Source organism: Schistocerca serialis, chromosome 1 (assembly GCF_023864345.2).
Source record: "Schistocerca serialis cubense isolate TAMUIC-IGC-003099 chromosome 1, iqSchSeri2.2, whole genome shotgun sequence".
Classification (NCBI taxonomy): Eukaryota; Metazoa; Arthropoda; class Insecta; order Orthoptera; family Acrididae; genus Schistocerca; species Schistocerca serialis.
This window is the reverse complement of record NC_064638.1, coordinates 780011713-780026164: the sequence shown is the minus strand read 5'-3', so window position 1 is coordinate 780026164 and position 14452 is coordinate 780011713. Positions and strand designations below refer to the sequence as shown.

Here is a 14452-nt window from a genome sequence, read left to right as displayed (position 1 = left end):
ATACCGACAAACACTGTTGGGATGACTCTGAATTACTCACGTTGCGTCGAAGTACAATAGGAAATAAACAATTACCGCTGTTCTTTATTGCGAAAAAGCGGTTCGTGAGACTGATACAAACACCTTTCCTTGCTATCGCCTGAATTAGGAGGCTTATTGTTTGTTTGGTTTAATTAATTAATAGAATATGAAGCAATTGGTATAAAGAATGCTTTTTCCAAACTTTCTATAAAAGAAAGTCTGCTATCAAGACATTGCTTTTGTTCAATTACTTTATTTATGACTGAACGTTTCTAAAATTGAAGACACTCGTCCGTGCTCTGCACTGCAGTCGAGATCTGGCAACGTCGTTCTCTGTTCATTGGCTGACTGTGATTTGTGACGTCAAATCCTGACTTGTATCAATTTCTAACGTATGAAAAAACCGGACCTTGAAAAAACCTGTAGTGCAGTGTGCGCAATCAGTTGTCACGCGAACGGCTGTGAGCTGACAGACAGAAAAGAGTTGGACATGCCAGTACAATACAGTATCTCATCTTTTTTTCCCCTCGCAAGCAATGCGTTCGATATGGAATGTGAAGCCGAATTAACACAAGTACAGTGAAACTGAACGAGAAAAACCCCCTTTCGTAAAGGATCACAGTTTGTGATTGTATACCAGCCTTGTGCGTCCAGGAGTTGTACAGTGATAACACGTAATCGGTGTCACGGGGTAGATAACATGCTTTTAATGAACATGCGGCGCGTTAACGTCGCAGGATGCACTAATCTGTTAAGGAAGCTCGTTCAGCTGAGAACCATGATGGACAGCACGAAAGCAAGCGACGATCCGCATCTCTTGCATCTGTTCGATGGAGGGCCTGTTAATGTTTATTCTAAGGATCACGATAATTTGTCCGTTGGTGCTCCAGGCCCAGATCTCCTGAGGCTTTGTGTGGAAATCATGCAAAACGCGACACTACACAGAATGGTAAGACTTCTTGCAGCGAATGGTCTTTGTGCGGAAGATTTTTGTTTCACAGTTTTTTGTATTTATTTCTGTGTACATGGCAAAATGTAGCACTAGGTATGGCACCTTTTGCTGCCATTTGTTTGCTTGTTATTAAGGGTAAGGCAATACATATAAGAAAACTGTTGTCTCTTCAAGTGAAACAATGACAATAAGCATGACAACAGTCAGCTTGCAGGAGCAATTTCTAATACTTCAATCTGCTATGCCATTTTACCTAGTACTACTTTCAGATGTTCCGCATCAGTAACAGAGGTGTTTTTTTTTTTTTTTTCATGGAGAAATAAAACAGCAAAAATATCAGTCAGGCTAACATTAAATTTTCGACTTTACCGATTTCAAGAAACGAGCGTACTGTGTGTACTAACAAAGAAACGTGTACTGGTAATGTAAACGGCCAAATTAGTCTCATGCCAAATAATATAACGAGGAGTCCAGGTGAGATGGCTCATGATTAGTTCTTGGTTGATTGCATATTTAGGGTCTAGTGCAGCAGGGGATACAACCCGTCGGCTTTGGACAAGGACGTCACAAGCCGCCAGAGAGCAGTTTACCATTTTCGCTTTTGCTGTTACGTTTCAGTTTCGTTTTTTTACTGATTGCTTAATAAAGTGGATCTGTTTATTCTATCTCGTGAGATTTTTTTTTAAAAAGCCAAAAAACACTTATCAGCCACTGAAGGAAGCTACAACACTAAGAAGAATCGCTTCTCGATTGGCCACTTGTGACGTCATTGTCCAAAGCCGACGGGTTGTATCCCCTGCTGCACTAGTCCCCATATTTATGGCCAAGTTGCAAACATGTATCTTCAGCAGGCAGACACAAGATATTTGTGTTGTATCATTAGGCCTACTGATCAATATAACTCGCATTACTGCTAATAGTCTGCTGAGAACCCATTGAAGCATTATTATGAAATGAAAACATTTGCCACTTTGTTGCAGAAGAGGCTAAAAGGGTTCAAAAGGTTCCTTGAGCCCACCAACAAATTGCAGCTGATGATATTGGGGTTTGGGGGGGGGGCTAAGTTCCATAATTGACTAATAAATACATTAGCATTGTCTACATAATATATAGCATGTAGAATTATAATATATTTGCATTTGACAATGTAATTTTCCCTATTTAATCTAAAATCCACTCTGTTTGTTATCTCGGTGTTCACTGTTCGCCTGCTGTATGCTGACATAATTCGAACATTCTTGTGTATTTCATCTGCTGACTGTGCCAAAAATCCCATGTCACCACCAAACACAGTTTCCCCACTGTAATAATGCCACATTGTATTTACCATGGTTGTAGATGAGCATAATGTGCACCAGCTCGTGGGAGATAAGATCTCCATTATATAATACTTTCGCAGCTTATTCTGTTGTGGCAACTACTGTTTCCAAAGTTTTGTAATTTCTGAATTCATGACTAATGAACTGTACTGAGTAATTTCTTCATTGTGAATTTTGGTACTGTGCGCTAATACCAGGATACTGAAGTCTGTTAACACTGTTAGTGCAGCCCAATTGTGGTGACAAGTAGCACTTGGTTCATTAGTTGTGGGATTTGGAATGTGAAAACCATTAAGAAATACAAACAGTTTGAATAGCCAAAATCATCACAAGCTGTATACACTACCCTTCACTAAGCCACAGAATGGACGCTTATGCACCGTAGCAGTTTTGCGCCCTAAAACCATAATAAAAAATAATAAAGCTGTATACACACAACTCCACACCACTTTACCACAGAGCCATGGGGAAGCATGGTTGTTATACTGCATATCATACAGCTCGAGACAGAAAACTTCATGAGGAAACAGCAGCTGGTTTGTTCCAGCACATTTGTCGGAATTACAGCACACTGTTGAGTATCTACCATGCCCCTGCTGACATGCTAGTGTTGCTGTGTCCAGGCGGGCAGTGCATGGCATCTCTTTGACAGCAGCTTGATCTGACCTGCTATCATAGTAGCTATGCTGCAATAATAAAGTAATCTTATTTAATTGTCTATATAAGGGAAGATTGCTCACAGACTCATTAGAATATTTGTTTCTAATATAATAGAGGGAAACATTCCACGTGGGAAAAATATATCTAAAAACAAAGATGATGTGACTTACCAAACGAAAGCGCTGGCAGGTCGATAGACACACAAACAAACACAAACATACACACAAAATTCAAGCTTTTGCAACAAACTGTTGCCTCATCAGGAAAGAGGGCAGGAGAGGGAAAGACGAAAGGATGTGGGTTTTAAGGGAGAGGGTAAGGAGTCATTCCAATCCCGGGAGTGGAAAGACTTACCTTAGGGGGAAAAGAGGATTGTTTAATGCTTATTGTAACAAGGAAAAATATCAAGCAGCTTGTGTCTGAATTTCACAGCAGCAAGAGTGTGGCCTATCAGGATTGCAGTTTATCATTCTGCAATATTACTGTTTGTGCCGGTCAGTATCTCGTGACTCCCATGTAAGTATGAAATTCAAGGGGTTAAAAAGGGCCACACACAACAATGTGTGGGAATGTGCAGTCACACTACATACATAGATGTTTATCAAATCAGCTGTCAGGGATCTTATGACAGTGACTTGCCAATAGGATATGGTATTGTTTACAACAAAGGAAGTATTCACACAGACAATGTGATGTACTTGGAGTGCCAAGGGCTGTCAACACTGCAGTGATTGTTATGGCTTCCCTTGATGCAGCAGACACACCTGAGTGGTGCATTCACCAACAACATTGGACTCAGTCACAGAAGTATATCATCTTTTCAGCCAAATCTTGATTCCACATACAGCATCACAATGGACATAATCTGTGTGCAGGCTGTGAGGAGACTTAAACTTTCCGATTGTGTTCATAATTGTTGTATTCACCCAGGACTCTGCGTGATTATATTTGGTGCCATTTGACACACAACACAATCACCTGTGGTTCACTTAGCTGGCAATTTGGACAGCAGCTGTTAATACAAGATTGTATGTTACCTATGCTGACATGACTTGCAGTAATATAGAAGGCATTCAAGTATTGCCTCCAGATGTCTTGAAAACGTTTGTTGTCACTTCTCAACTGCTATGATCAGTGAACTCTGCCATTGAGTTGAAGCAGTATGGAATGACTTGCTTCTGTCATCCAAGATCAGTTTGACTCAATGCTCAGCTGTGATAGAGCCACTGTTGCTGCCAGGGATGGCAGCTCTGTCCAATAACTTTCACTACTTCCCCCTCCCTCCCCCCCCCCCCCCCCCCCACCGCCACACACATACACACACCATATACAAATTTAATTATGTGTTCTCCCTACTATATCATGTATGCACAGTGAGTAAAATTTTACCATTTGCTGTCTTTCTCAGCATTGTAATTTTAGTGGTAGCATACTACTACTAGTACTACTGTGTCTTGAAAAATTTTGATATTGGGGTTCATAATACTTCAGTTAAATTACTGAAATATTCTTCTGCAATCAGTGTAATGTTGTCACTTAGGTTATTCTAATACTACTGAGTGATGTGGTACATACTGAAGTCATTAGACAAGGATTTGAGAGGAATGCAGTTTTCGAAATACTGCTGTGAGCCCTGTAGTTGATATGCTGAGTGGCAGATTGCTCCCTGAAACTTAGTTCTTAATAAAAGCTAAGTGCTCAGTGGATCTGACTGATGCAATCAGGGGAAAAGGAAGTCAGTGGCACTGAATTACAAGTACAGGTAGTCCCATAATTTACTGTTAACTAACTTCTTGAAAGGGATTTACTAATTACAAATCAAAATCTTGGTCCAGATTAATCTTGGTGTGCACAAATTTATAAAGGACAGTAAAAGATTAAGATTAAAAATTAGATATGAAACAAGGTTATAATAAGCAGTGATACAGTTGGCAAAGATAATTTAATATGGAAACTGGCTTCAAGGTATGTTTAAGACCATACAGCATTTATACAGAATGAAACCAGTGATTGCCTGGTCATGCTGGAGAAATAACATAAAATTATATGGGTCATTCCATGTCAGTTCAACCAATTTGAGAAAATGTTCCAGCTGATAGTCTCAGATTTGGCTGAAATTTAGCACACCAATGCTACCAATTGTGGAACACTCGTGTACAAAATTTTAAGTTCCCCTGCCAATTAGTTCCAGAATTATGGCTTGTGAAAGAAGGTGGCGTGACCCGGAAATTACAACCTGCATCTGGTAATCTATCTTCAGACCTAACTTCAGGTCTTAATGACTTTGGAACTATTCCAAACAGTCCAGTGAAATTTTTACAACCCAGTAACATCCACTTAGAGAACACACTCTAGGAATCAAAACACTAACAACATATTTCTGAGGGAAAATAAAAAATTCCAAAATGTGATTAAAAAATGTAATATGTTAAAAGGTACATATTGTAGGTGCCCTCTGTGCCAAATTATAATTCACTCAAAAAAGGTATAATTTTGCAAATACGCTTCTCGGGTTTGCCGCCGCCTTGTAGCAGGCGCGCCTTGTAGCAGTGACAGCAGCAGCTACCACCACCTGATGATGTCGAGCAGTTGCATCGAGGAAATATTGTACGATTTACACAATACGATCCGGCGGCAAACCCGAGAAGCGTATTTGCAACAGATCCGTCGGGAAAGCATGAAAAGTCAGGTATAATTTTGTTTGTGGTAAGCTGAATGTGGCGTAAACACACACAGAACTCATCTTGCCCATATCAGTCACACAGACAGAGTTACAAAAATTTGAAAAATTACCTGAAAGACATGGGTTTTCTAAGTGTGGTAGCACAAAAGGGACAAGTGATATCCAAGCCAAATTTCAAACACTGCATAAGTAGACCATAATATATTATTTGCAAAATTTCAGCATGTTATTGCAAGGCATTTGTGTACAATAAAAGTTGACAGAGATGTATTTTGTTATGTTTCTTTTAACACGATTTAGCAAGTAATAGTGATTATGCAGACAGCTTGTTTCAGATAAAGCTGCAGCAATTGTTGGGAACCATTAGGCAACAGAAAGCTAAACAGTGGTAGTTTTCAGGGACAGAATGTGTCATTGTTTGGCAGGAACAATAAAGGAAACAAGCAACAATTACAGGTTACTCATGTTTTTAAGATTCTAGTTCAGACTGGTCAGTACTGTTGTGGAAAGTCAGTATGAAGGCAGAAGAGTGTACTAGTGGTGCTTTTGTTCAAACAAGTTGCAGTATTGGTAGAGCACAAGCATCTGAATGTCATAAAACAACATATGGAACAACATGTGGCATTCGCTTTGTACTGTATGATCTGGATGAATCGGACCAAGATTTGTTGCTATGGAGATCCGGGATACACCCTGTGGGCACAAGAAGTACAGTTTGAGGAAACTTGAGTGTTTGTTATCATCATATGAAAGTGTTTCTGGATAAGTATTCTTTCCTACAAAGAAGTTGTTTTGATCCATTTCGGATTCATAAGAAGACAGTGAAGTATAGCCTCAGAGAAATTGATATAAAATCAGTATTGAAAGTGAATCAGTGCATGGGACTTAACATGAAACCAGGACAAAAGTTATGTTCCAGGTGTGTTACACTGCTAAAAAATGAAGAATATTCTGATAATTTACATGACAGTGACAAAGAGTAACAGCCACCTACAACCACAGCGGATGAGCAATTAAACACTTCAGTGACTGGTTTTGGTTTGTCTCCCATGAAGACACACAAAGTTGGGAAAAGAGACAGGCCCAGCTATGGTAGAAGAAAACTACAAGAAGCTCAAATGGAATTAAAACACAAAATAGCCTACACACCAATGGTGGATGAGGAAGAACTATCTGCTCCAAAGGAACAGAAATCATACCAGAAATGCTCTGATTTGGACAAAATTTTGCATGATTTGAAAGAAAAATGTGCCATATTCACATGCCAGAAAAAAGTAGCTATTCTTACCCTTGCACCTTCCAGCTGGTATATTGACTATACTGCAAAGGAATTCAATGTTTCTACATATATGGTAAAGCAAGCTAGGAAAATGAAAGCAACCCAAGGAGTGCTTCCACAACTTCAGCAGGCTCAGGGTAAGCAATTGAGTTCAGAAATAAAGGTGCTAGTATATTTTAACTAAAGTTCAGTCTTGATCACAACACTTATGTCTCAATAACATAGGTGACTGAGGAGAGCTCCGCCTTCCATCCTCCAAGGAAGCCATGGGTCTGAAGATGGTTATATAAATATAACCGAAACCAGTCACCTATGTTATTGAGACATAAGTGTTGTGATCAAGACTGAACTTTAGTTAAAATATAATACTCTATTGATCACTGTTTCCAAAAAAGTTTACCAAAATTGTACAAAGGTGCTAGTGTCAGAGTTTTATGAAAATAATGACTACAGCCGAATAATGCCTGGAAAAAAAGACTATGTAATGGTGCAAATGGGAAATGTACATGTACAGATGCAAAAAAGACTTTTGCTATGAAACATATCAGAACTATATGTAGAATTCAAGGAAATATTAAGCTGATGTTTGCTGCTATAAAGAATTGTGGTCTGGATTACAAAGGTGCAATGAAGCTGCTAGTGTGCGACATCAGTTCCTACCAGTGCATAATACACAGTTGTGAAAAGTGTCCTGGTAAGGCAAATCTTGCAGAACACATGACTAACAAACTGTATGGTGAACTCCTTATGGATGACGATGAACTTGTTTCTTGCACAAATGTTGAAACAAAGCAAAGTACAGTGGAAGATTTTGTTGAAACGTGTTGTCAAAAAATGGACAAACTGACCATACACAGCTTCACAGCAACAGCACAATCGGCTTATCTCCAGTTTTGTAAGGATAATTTGAAACAAGATGAATTTATAGTAATACTAGACTTTTCTGAAAATTATGCATTTATAGTTCAAGACGCCATCCTAGGATATCATTGGGACAACAGTCAAGCAACTCTCCAGCCATTTGCGATTTACTATAGAGGTGAACCAGGTGATGTGTGTGTCATGAACCTGTGCGTTTTTAGTGACTATTTAATTCATGATGCCATTGCAGTTCATGCCCACATTTGCACTGTCATGGCATATGTGAAAAACAAGCTGCCTCACATACATTTTGTGTAATACTTCAGTAATGGGGCAACTAGTCAGTACAAAAACTGTAAAAATTTCAAAAATTGATGCATGCATTACCATGATTTTCAGATTCATGCAGAATGGAATTTTTTCGCAACAAGTCATGGTAAAAATGTGTGTGATGGTATTGGTGCTAATATTAAAAACGTGGCATCACGAGCTAGTCTGCAGCACCGTACAGTCTAACACCTCTTCAATTATTTACCTGGGTACAGAAAAATATCTCTGGTATACAATCATTCTTTGTTTCAAAAGATGAGGTGAAATCAGCTGAAGAGTTGCTAAAAAGCAGATTAGAACACGTTAAAACTGTTGCAGGCACAAGGAGCCATCATCACTTCTCTCCAGCAGACTCTGACAATGTGCAGATGAGCAAGACTGTCCGATTATAAATATAGGTTCATGCACAACATGTGTCTTCACAGTGTGTCTGACTCAGGATTCAGAAGCAAAAGCAGCAACATATGGCCAGGTTGCTATGTTATTGCTGTTTATGATGACAAATGGTACTTAGGATGTGTTGCAGAGTGCTGTGAAGCAGAAGGTGATGTATTTTGTGAACTTCATGGCACCAGCAAGATCATTTCATTGGCCACGTTTGGCAGACAGGTGTTGGATTCCTTTTGAACATATTCTTATGACAGTTCCAGTTCCTACCACAGTGTCAGGAAGACAGTACAATTTTCCACTCACTGTACAGACTACAGTAGCTGAAGTGTGGGAGAACTTCTGTTCGAAGCACAGTCAACTGGTTTTTAGCAGTTAAGGCGCAGTAAACATTAATGATAGGTTGTGTTAATCTGTCTATATGTTGTTGCTTAGTGATTAAACAGTTGTGGGAGAGGATAAGAAGAGGCAAAACAGTTTACGATATGTTTTTACAAAATTTTGTTGTGGAACAATGGCCACATCACCAAATACATCTCTCAACTTCCATTGTACACAAATGTCTTGCAATAACATGCTGAAATTTTGAGATATATATCATTATGGTCTACTTATGCAGTGTGTGAAATTTGTCTTGGATACCACTTGTCCCTTTTGTGCCACCACACTTCAAAAATCCATGTTTTTCAGGTAATTTTTCAAATTTTTGTATTTTCATGTTCATGTAACTCAGTTTTTGTGAGTGATATGGGCATGATGAGTTCTGTGTGTGTTTAGGCCACTTTAAGCTTACCACAAAAAAAAAAAAAAATAAAGAAATTATACCCTTTTTGAGTTAATTATATTTGGCATAGAGGGCACCTACAGTATGTACCTTTTAACATATTACATTTTTTAATCACATTTTGGAATTTTTTATTTTCCCTCAGAAATATGTTGTTGGTGTTTTGATTCATAGAGTGTGTTCTGTAAGTGGATGCTACTGGGTTGTAAAAATTTCACTGGACTGTGTGGAATAGTTCCAAAGTTATTAAGACCTGAAGTTGGATCTGAAGATAGATTGCCAGATGCAGGTTGCAATTTCCAGGTCACACCACCTTCTTTCACAGGTCATAATCCTGGACGTAATTGGCAGGGGAAACTAATACTTTGTACACGAGTGTTCCACACAAGGTAGAATTAGTGTACTGAATTTCAGTCAAATCTGAGACTGAGCTGAAGCCCCTGGTTGAACTGACATGGAATGACCCATATGCAGTTTGCCTGTTCACCTAGTCATGAAAAACTAATTTGAATTTACTGAAACATTAGTATATATTTAATTCCATTCCACCCTAAGTGGTCAGTGCTGCTAGATATTCTCGCTATTATGTGGATGTGTTTGATTGTTACTGATAGATTTCCACTCCAGTCTGCTTTACAAGTGAACTTCATCTCCCTACTTCTAACCCTGCAATCCAAGAGCAAGTCTGCCGTCAGAGAAAATAGCTGTTACTCAAATGAGTTGTAAGAAAAAGCCTCTACTAGATTGAAATCTGCCACAAGAATGTTACAACAGTAATCAGGCCACAAGTCTCGTAAGCTTGCTTTGCTCAGAGTTTCCTTCGATAAACATCACTCACCCCTGAGCTTGAAATTCACTTGGTGCTATCCTATTGTGTAATTTTTAATATTGTTAACTTTACCCACTATGGATTGCGTAAAAATCGTCCTCCACTCATCCATTCTCCCACTTTAACCATTTGGAGAATCACAGGGAAGCAGGCTTACGTCAGAGGCTCATGTCTTCAGTTACCAATATGTGGTCTCCTCTCAAAAAATATTTCGAAAATCAGTCTGTGACCTCAGTTTCTTAGCTGTCGTTTTGAGGACTTTCAAGACATCACTGTCAGGACTATAGGACAGAAGAGTTTTCCCTCGTCCCACCTGTCTTCTGCAAACTTGCCAGCCAAAGTGCAATGCCCTATGTTGAAAGCACTCAGCCAGAAAGGACAGATTGTAAAATGTCCATTAAGTGGGAGACAAGTGGCCACAGGCTATCTTTTCCGTGTATTTACCGAGTCTGTGTGCAGTTCTCTGCGTTCCAAATTTCACAGTAGATGACTGCTGCATCTGCCTGCAGGACAGCATGTTTCCAGTTACCTGCCTTAGGAAGGACCAGGAGGTCCTCTACTCTCATCTGGTGTCCAGCCTTTTAAGTTGCCAACTAGGGTCCATGTGAGAACAGCGTGGCAGGGAGTGCTCGATACTGCCCGTCATTTTCCGTTAGTGTTGGCTGTTCAGGGCTTTGGCTTGCAAGTGAACATTCTACACATGCACAAATTCCCAATTGCTAGATAGAAAATAGATTAATACAGATGTAACAGTATTATGAAAAGGATAGATGCTACTCACCATATAGTGGAGATGCTGAGTCACAGGTAGGCACAACAAGAAGACTGTCAGAAAGTGAGCTTTTGGCCAACAAGGACTTTGTCAGAAATAAACGCACATGCAAATGCAACCGCAACTCACACACACACATAACTGCAGTCTCTGACTGCTGTGGTTTTTGTGTGTGTGTGTGTGTGTGTGTGTGTGTGTGTGTGTGTGTGTGTGTGTGAACATGCGTGCACATGAAAGGTTGTGTATGCGTGAGTGAGTGACTCAATATCTTCACTATACGGTGAGTAGCAACTATCCTTGTAATAATGCTGTTACATTCAATCCTGGGTTTCCCACTGTTGATTAATAAAGATGGCTTGATCTACACAATCACTGCCTTAATCCCCATCATTTGAATCATAAATTATTAGTTGAGTGGCCTATAAGTGACTTAATTGGTGTCAGATGTGATTCACTTATGAGAAAAAGTGAAAAGAGATAAGTTGGAATGGTTTGGTGCTTTACAGGTTCAAATCCCCAACCAGCCATTTACTTGTAGGCTTCCCACTGGCACTTGACAGGGTCTGGTACTGATACTAGGCAGTTGAGTAGCATTTGCCTTCAGGTTAGTTTAATTCCTGTAAATACTCCAAACTGCATTTGTTTTATTCTTGACATTCTGAATTTTTGTGTATGATTTCTGCTTTTTTATAGCAAGATAAAGAATGATGTAGTGTTGTCTGTAGTGTACCTTTAGGGTTTGATTGCAGTTAGTCCTTTGTATTAAATAAAGGTTTCTCTTCTTGGTTCTAGATGCTTTGATCCCAAATAGTAGTAACTCTTTTTCTCAGATTCTGGTGTTAATTCTTCCTATCCTATTGAAAAAACTGCCTTCCTAGTGCTATTAAGCATATGCATATCTGTTGCCCTTGGTAAATTTCTTCCCATTGTCAAATGCTCTCAGAATAGTGTGACCAGTATTTCTTTATTTCTGAAAAGCATTTGGTTCAATACCACACCCACACTTATTGCCAAAAGTACAATCATATGAGGGTATCATGTGAAATTTGTGATTGGATTGAGGACTTTTTGTCAGGGAGGGCACAGCATGTTGTCTTAGATGCAGAGTCATGATCAGATGTAGAAGTAAGTTCGAGTGTGCCACAGGAAAGTGTATTGGGACCCTTGCTGGTCATATTGTATATTAATTACCTTGCAGACAATATTAATAGTAAAACTGGGCTTCTTGAAGATGATGAAGTTATCTATAATGAAGTAATATTTGAAAGAAGCTGCATAAATATTCAGTCAGATCCTGATAGTATTTCAACATGGTGCAGAGATTGGCAACTTTCTCTAAATGTTCAGAAATGTAAAACTGTGCACTTCACAAAACAAAACAAAAAAAGAACATGGTATTCTATGACTATAATATCAATGAGTCACTGTTGGAATCTGCCAACTCATGCAAATACCTGGGTGTAAAACTTCGTAGGGATATAAAATGGAATGATCACTTTGGCTCAGTTGTGGGTAAAGCAGGTGGTAGACTTTGGTTTATTGGTAGAATGCTGGGAAAATGCAAACAGTCTACAAAGGAAATTACTTACAAATCAGTTGTGTGATTTGCTCTAGAATATTACTCACGTGTGTGGGACCCATATCAGATAGGACTAACAGGGCATATTGAACGTATACAGAGGACAGCATTAATGGTCACAGGTTTGTCTGATCTGAGAATGTCACAGATATACTAAAGGAACTAAATTGGAAGACTTTTCAAGGCAAACGTAAACTATCCTGAGAAAGTCTATTAACAAAGTTTCAGGAACAGGCTTTAAATGATGGCTCTAGGAATATACTACAGCCCCCTACATATTGGTCACATAGGCATCTTGAGGATAAGATTAGAATAATTATTGCACGTACAGATGCATTCAATCAATCATTCTTCCTGTGCTCCATATGCAAATGGAACAGGAAGAAACCCTAATAAATGGTAGAATGGAACGTACTCTCTACTGTGCACCTCATAGTGGTTTGAAGAGTATAGATGTAGATGTAAACTAGATGTTGTGGAGTTACTGAAAATTTGAAAAGCTCCAATTAAAGACAGTTTTACAGTAAAGTAACAAACTGAAGTATTTTAAGCAGAGTTGAAAGTAGAGTACAAACAAAAGTAATGCATATGTGATGCTATAAAGTAGTAGTATTCCTTGCTCTGAAAGCTTAAAGACAAGGGAACAATTTATTATGTGTATAAGAGAATAATGTTAACTTTTTCTTTTCAATTTGTTTATCATGGTTTTTTTATGGGCTTCCTTCCACAATTTACCTGAACATTGTTTTGTTTGTTCTTTTTTTTTTTATTTGGTTTCTAGTGTGGCTTTGATTATAAAATCATTGACACGAAAGTCAAAGCCAAGTTATTAAAATAGTGTATTAACATTTCCCATTTTCTGTTTAATTGATTTCCTTTACTTTATGATTTATTTTAATTTTTATATGGTATCTCACATTTTTCAATGATTTTTCTCATTTTGACCTGAAATTCCAGTGAACTGATAATACACAGAGACAGAGCCAAAAATGTACTCTAAAACTGCTGCTAAATAAGTTTGTGCAGTGTGAATGCTTTTTGAAGGAGCAGTGTTGAAATCATCATCTAGCCATCCCCATGTAGATTTTCCATTATTTTGCTAACCTGCTTAAGCCTAGTGTCAGGGTGGTTCCTTTGAAGAGAACACGACCCATGTCGTGCCCCACCCTCATTTATTCTGTGTCTCTGTTACATCTCTAATAACCTTATCAACAGTGGGACTTTAATCCTTATTTTCCCTCCTTTCTGTCCTGTAATGATACTTTCTTAATGCTTGTATGAGTTGATAGACTTTGTGTGTGTGTGTGTATGTGTGTGTGTGTGTAAATTATCTTGAGAGCCTTAATGTGGTGTGCTGCCTTAATCTTACTGCAGTCTTCTGAACCTTCATGTTATATGAAATGTACTGTCCGTGGTTTTCTGAAGAAAGGCTTAGTTGTAGACCAGTTAGTTGAAAAAAAAAATCTTCAATTTTTCATAAAGTTACAGAGAACAAATAGGTAAATACATAAAGTTACAGAGAACAAATAAGTAAATAGTGCTGTTCTCCACAGTTATTGAAGGATTCAGTAGATTTTTGTAAAACTTGCATGGCATCATTTGGACTTGCTAAAGAGATTAATTTTACTAGTTGATTCTGCAACCTGAGTTTTCTTACTGACACAAGATCTCACAGTGCATGTGGTTCAAAAGTTCCCTTTTTTCATGTACAGGTTGAGCATAAAATCTTCCTCTAATTATAAACTTTTCTGGGGTTGCAGTAAGGATAAAGTATTTAGTTTGGCAGTTCCTGATGTACAGACTCCTAGAGCATGAATAAAAGATGCAGCAGAGGTGGTGATGGAAGAGATATTGGTAAAGTCATGAAGAGAAAGTGAGTATCTTTAGACATTCTGCAGACAACAGAGCACATGTGGAAGTGTATCCATAGAATCTTTGAATTAAGCTGCCGTCTGCAACAAAACACATAGCTTTCTCTTGCATAGCTCCTTATGGA

The 14452-nt window shown here is 38.6% G+C and overlaps 1 protein-coding gene across 1 annotated transcript in view; it reads left to right on the top strand.

The window, feature by feature from the left end:
• Positions 1-438: 438 nt before the first annotated feature.
• The window catches only part of LOC126483452 (2-aminoadipate transaminase), a 67797-nt gene continuing 53783 nt past the window's right edge, over positions 439-14452 (top strand). Inside the window, exon 1 of the mRNA XM_050106622.1 lies at positions 439-970. Within this exon, the coding sequence (XP_049962579.1) occupies positions 722-970 (249 nt within the window). The 5' untranslated portion in view covers positions 439-721. The remainder of the gene's footprint in view (positions 971-14452) is intronic.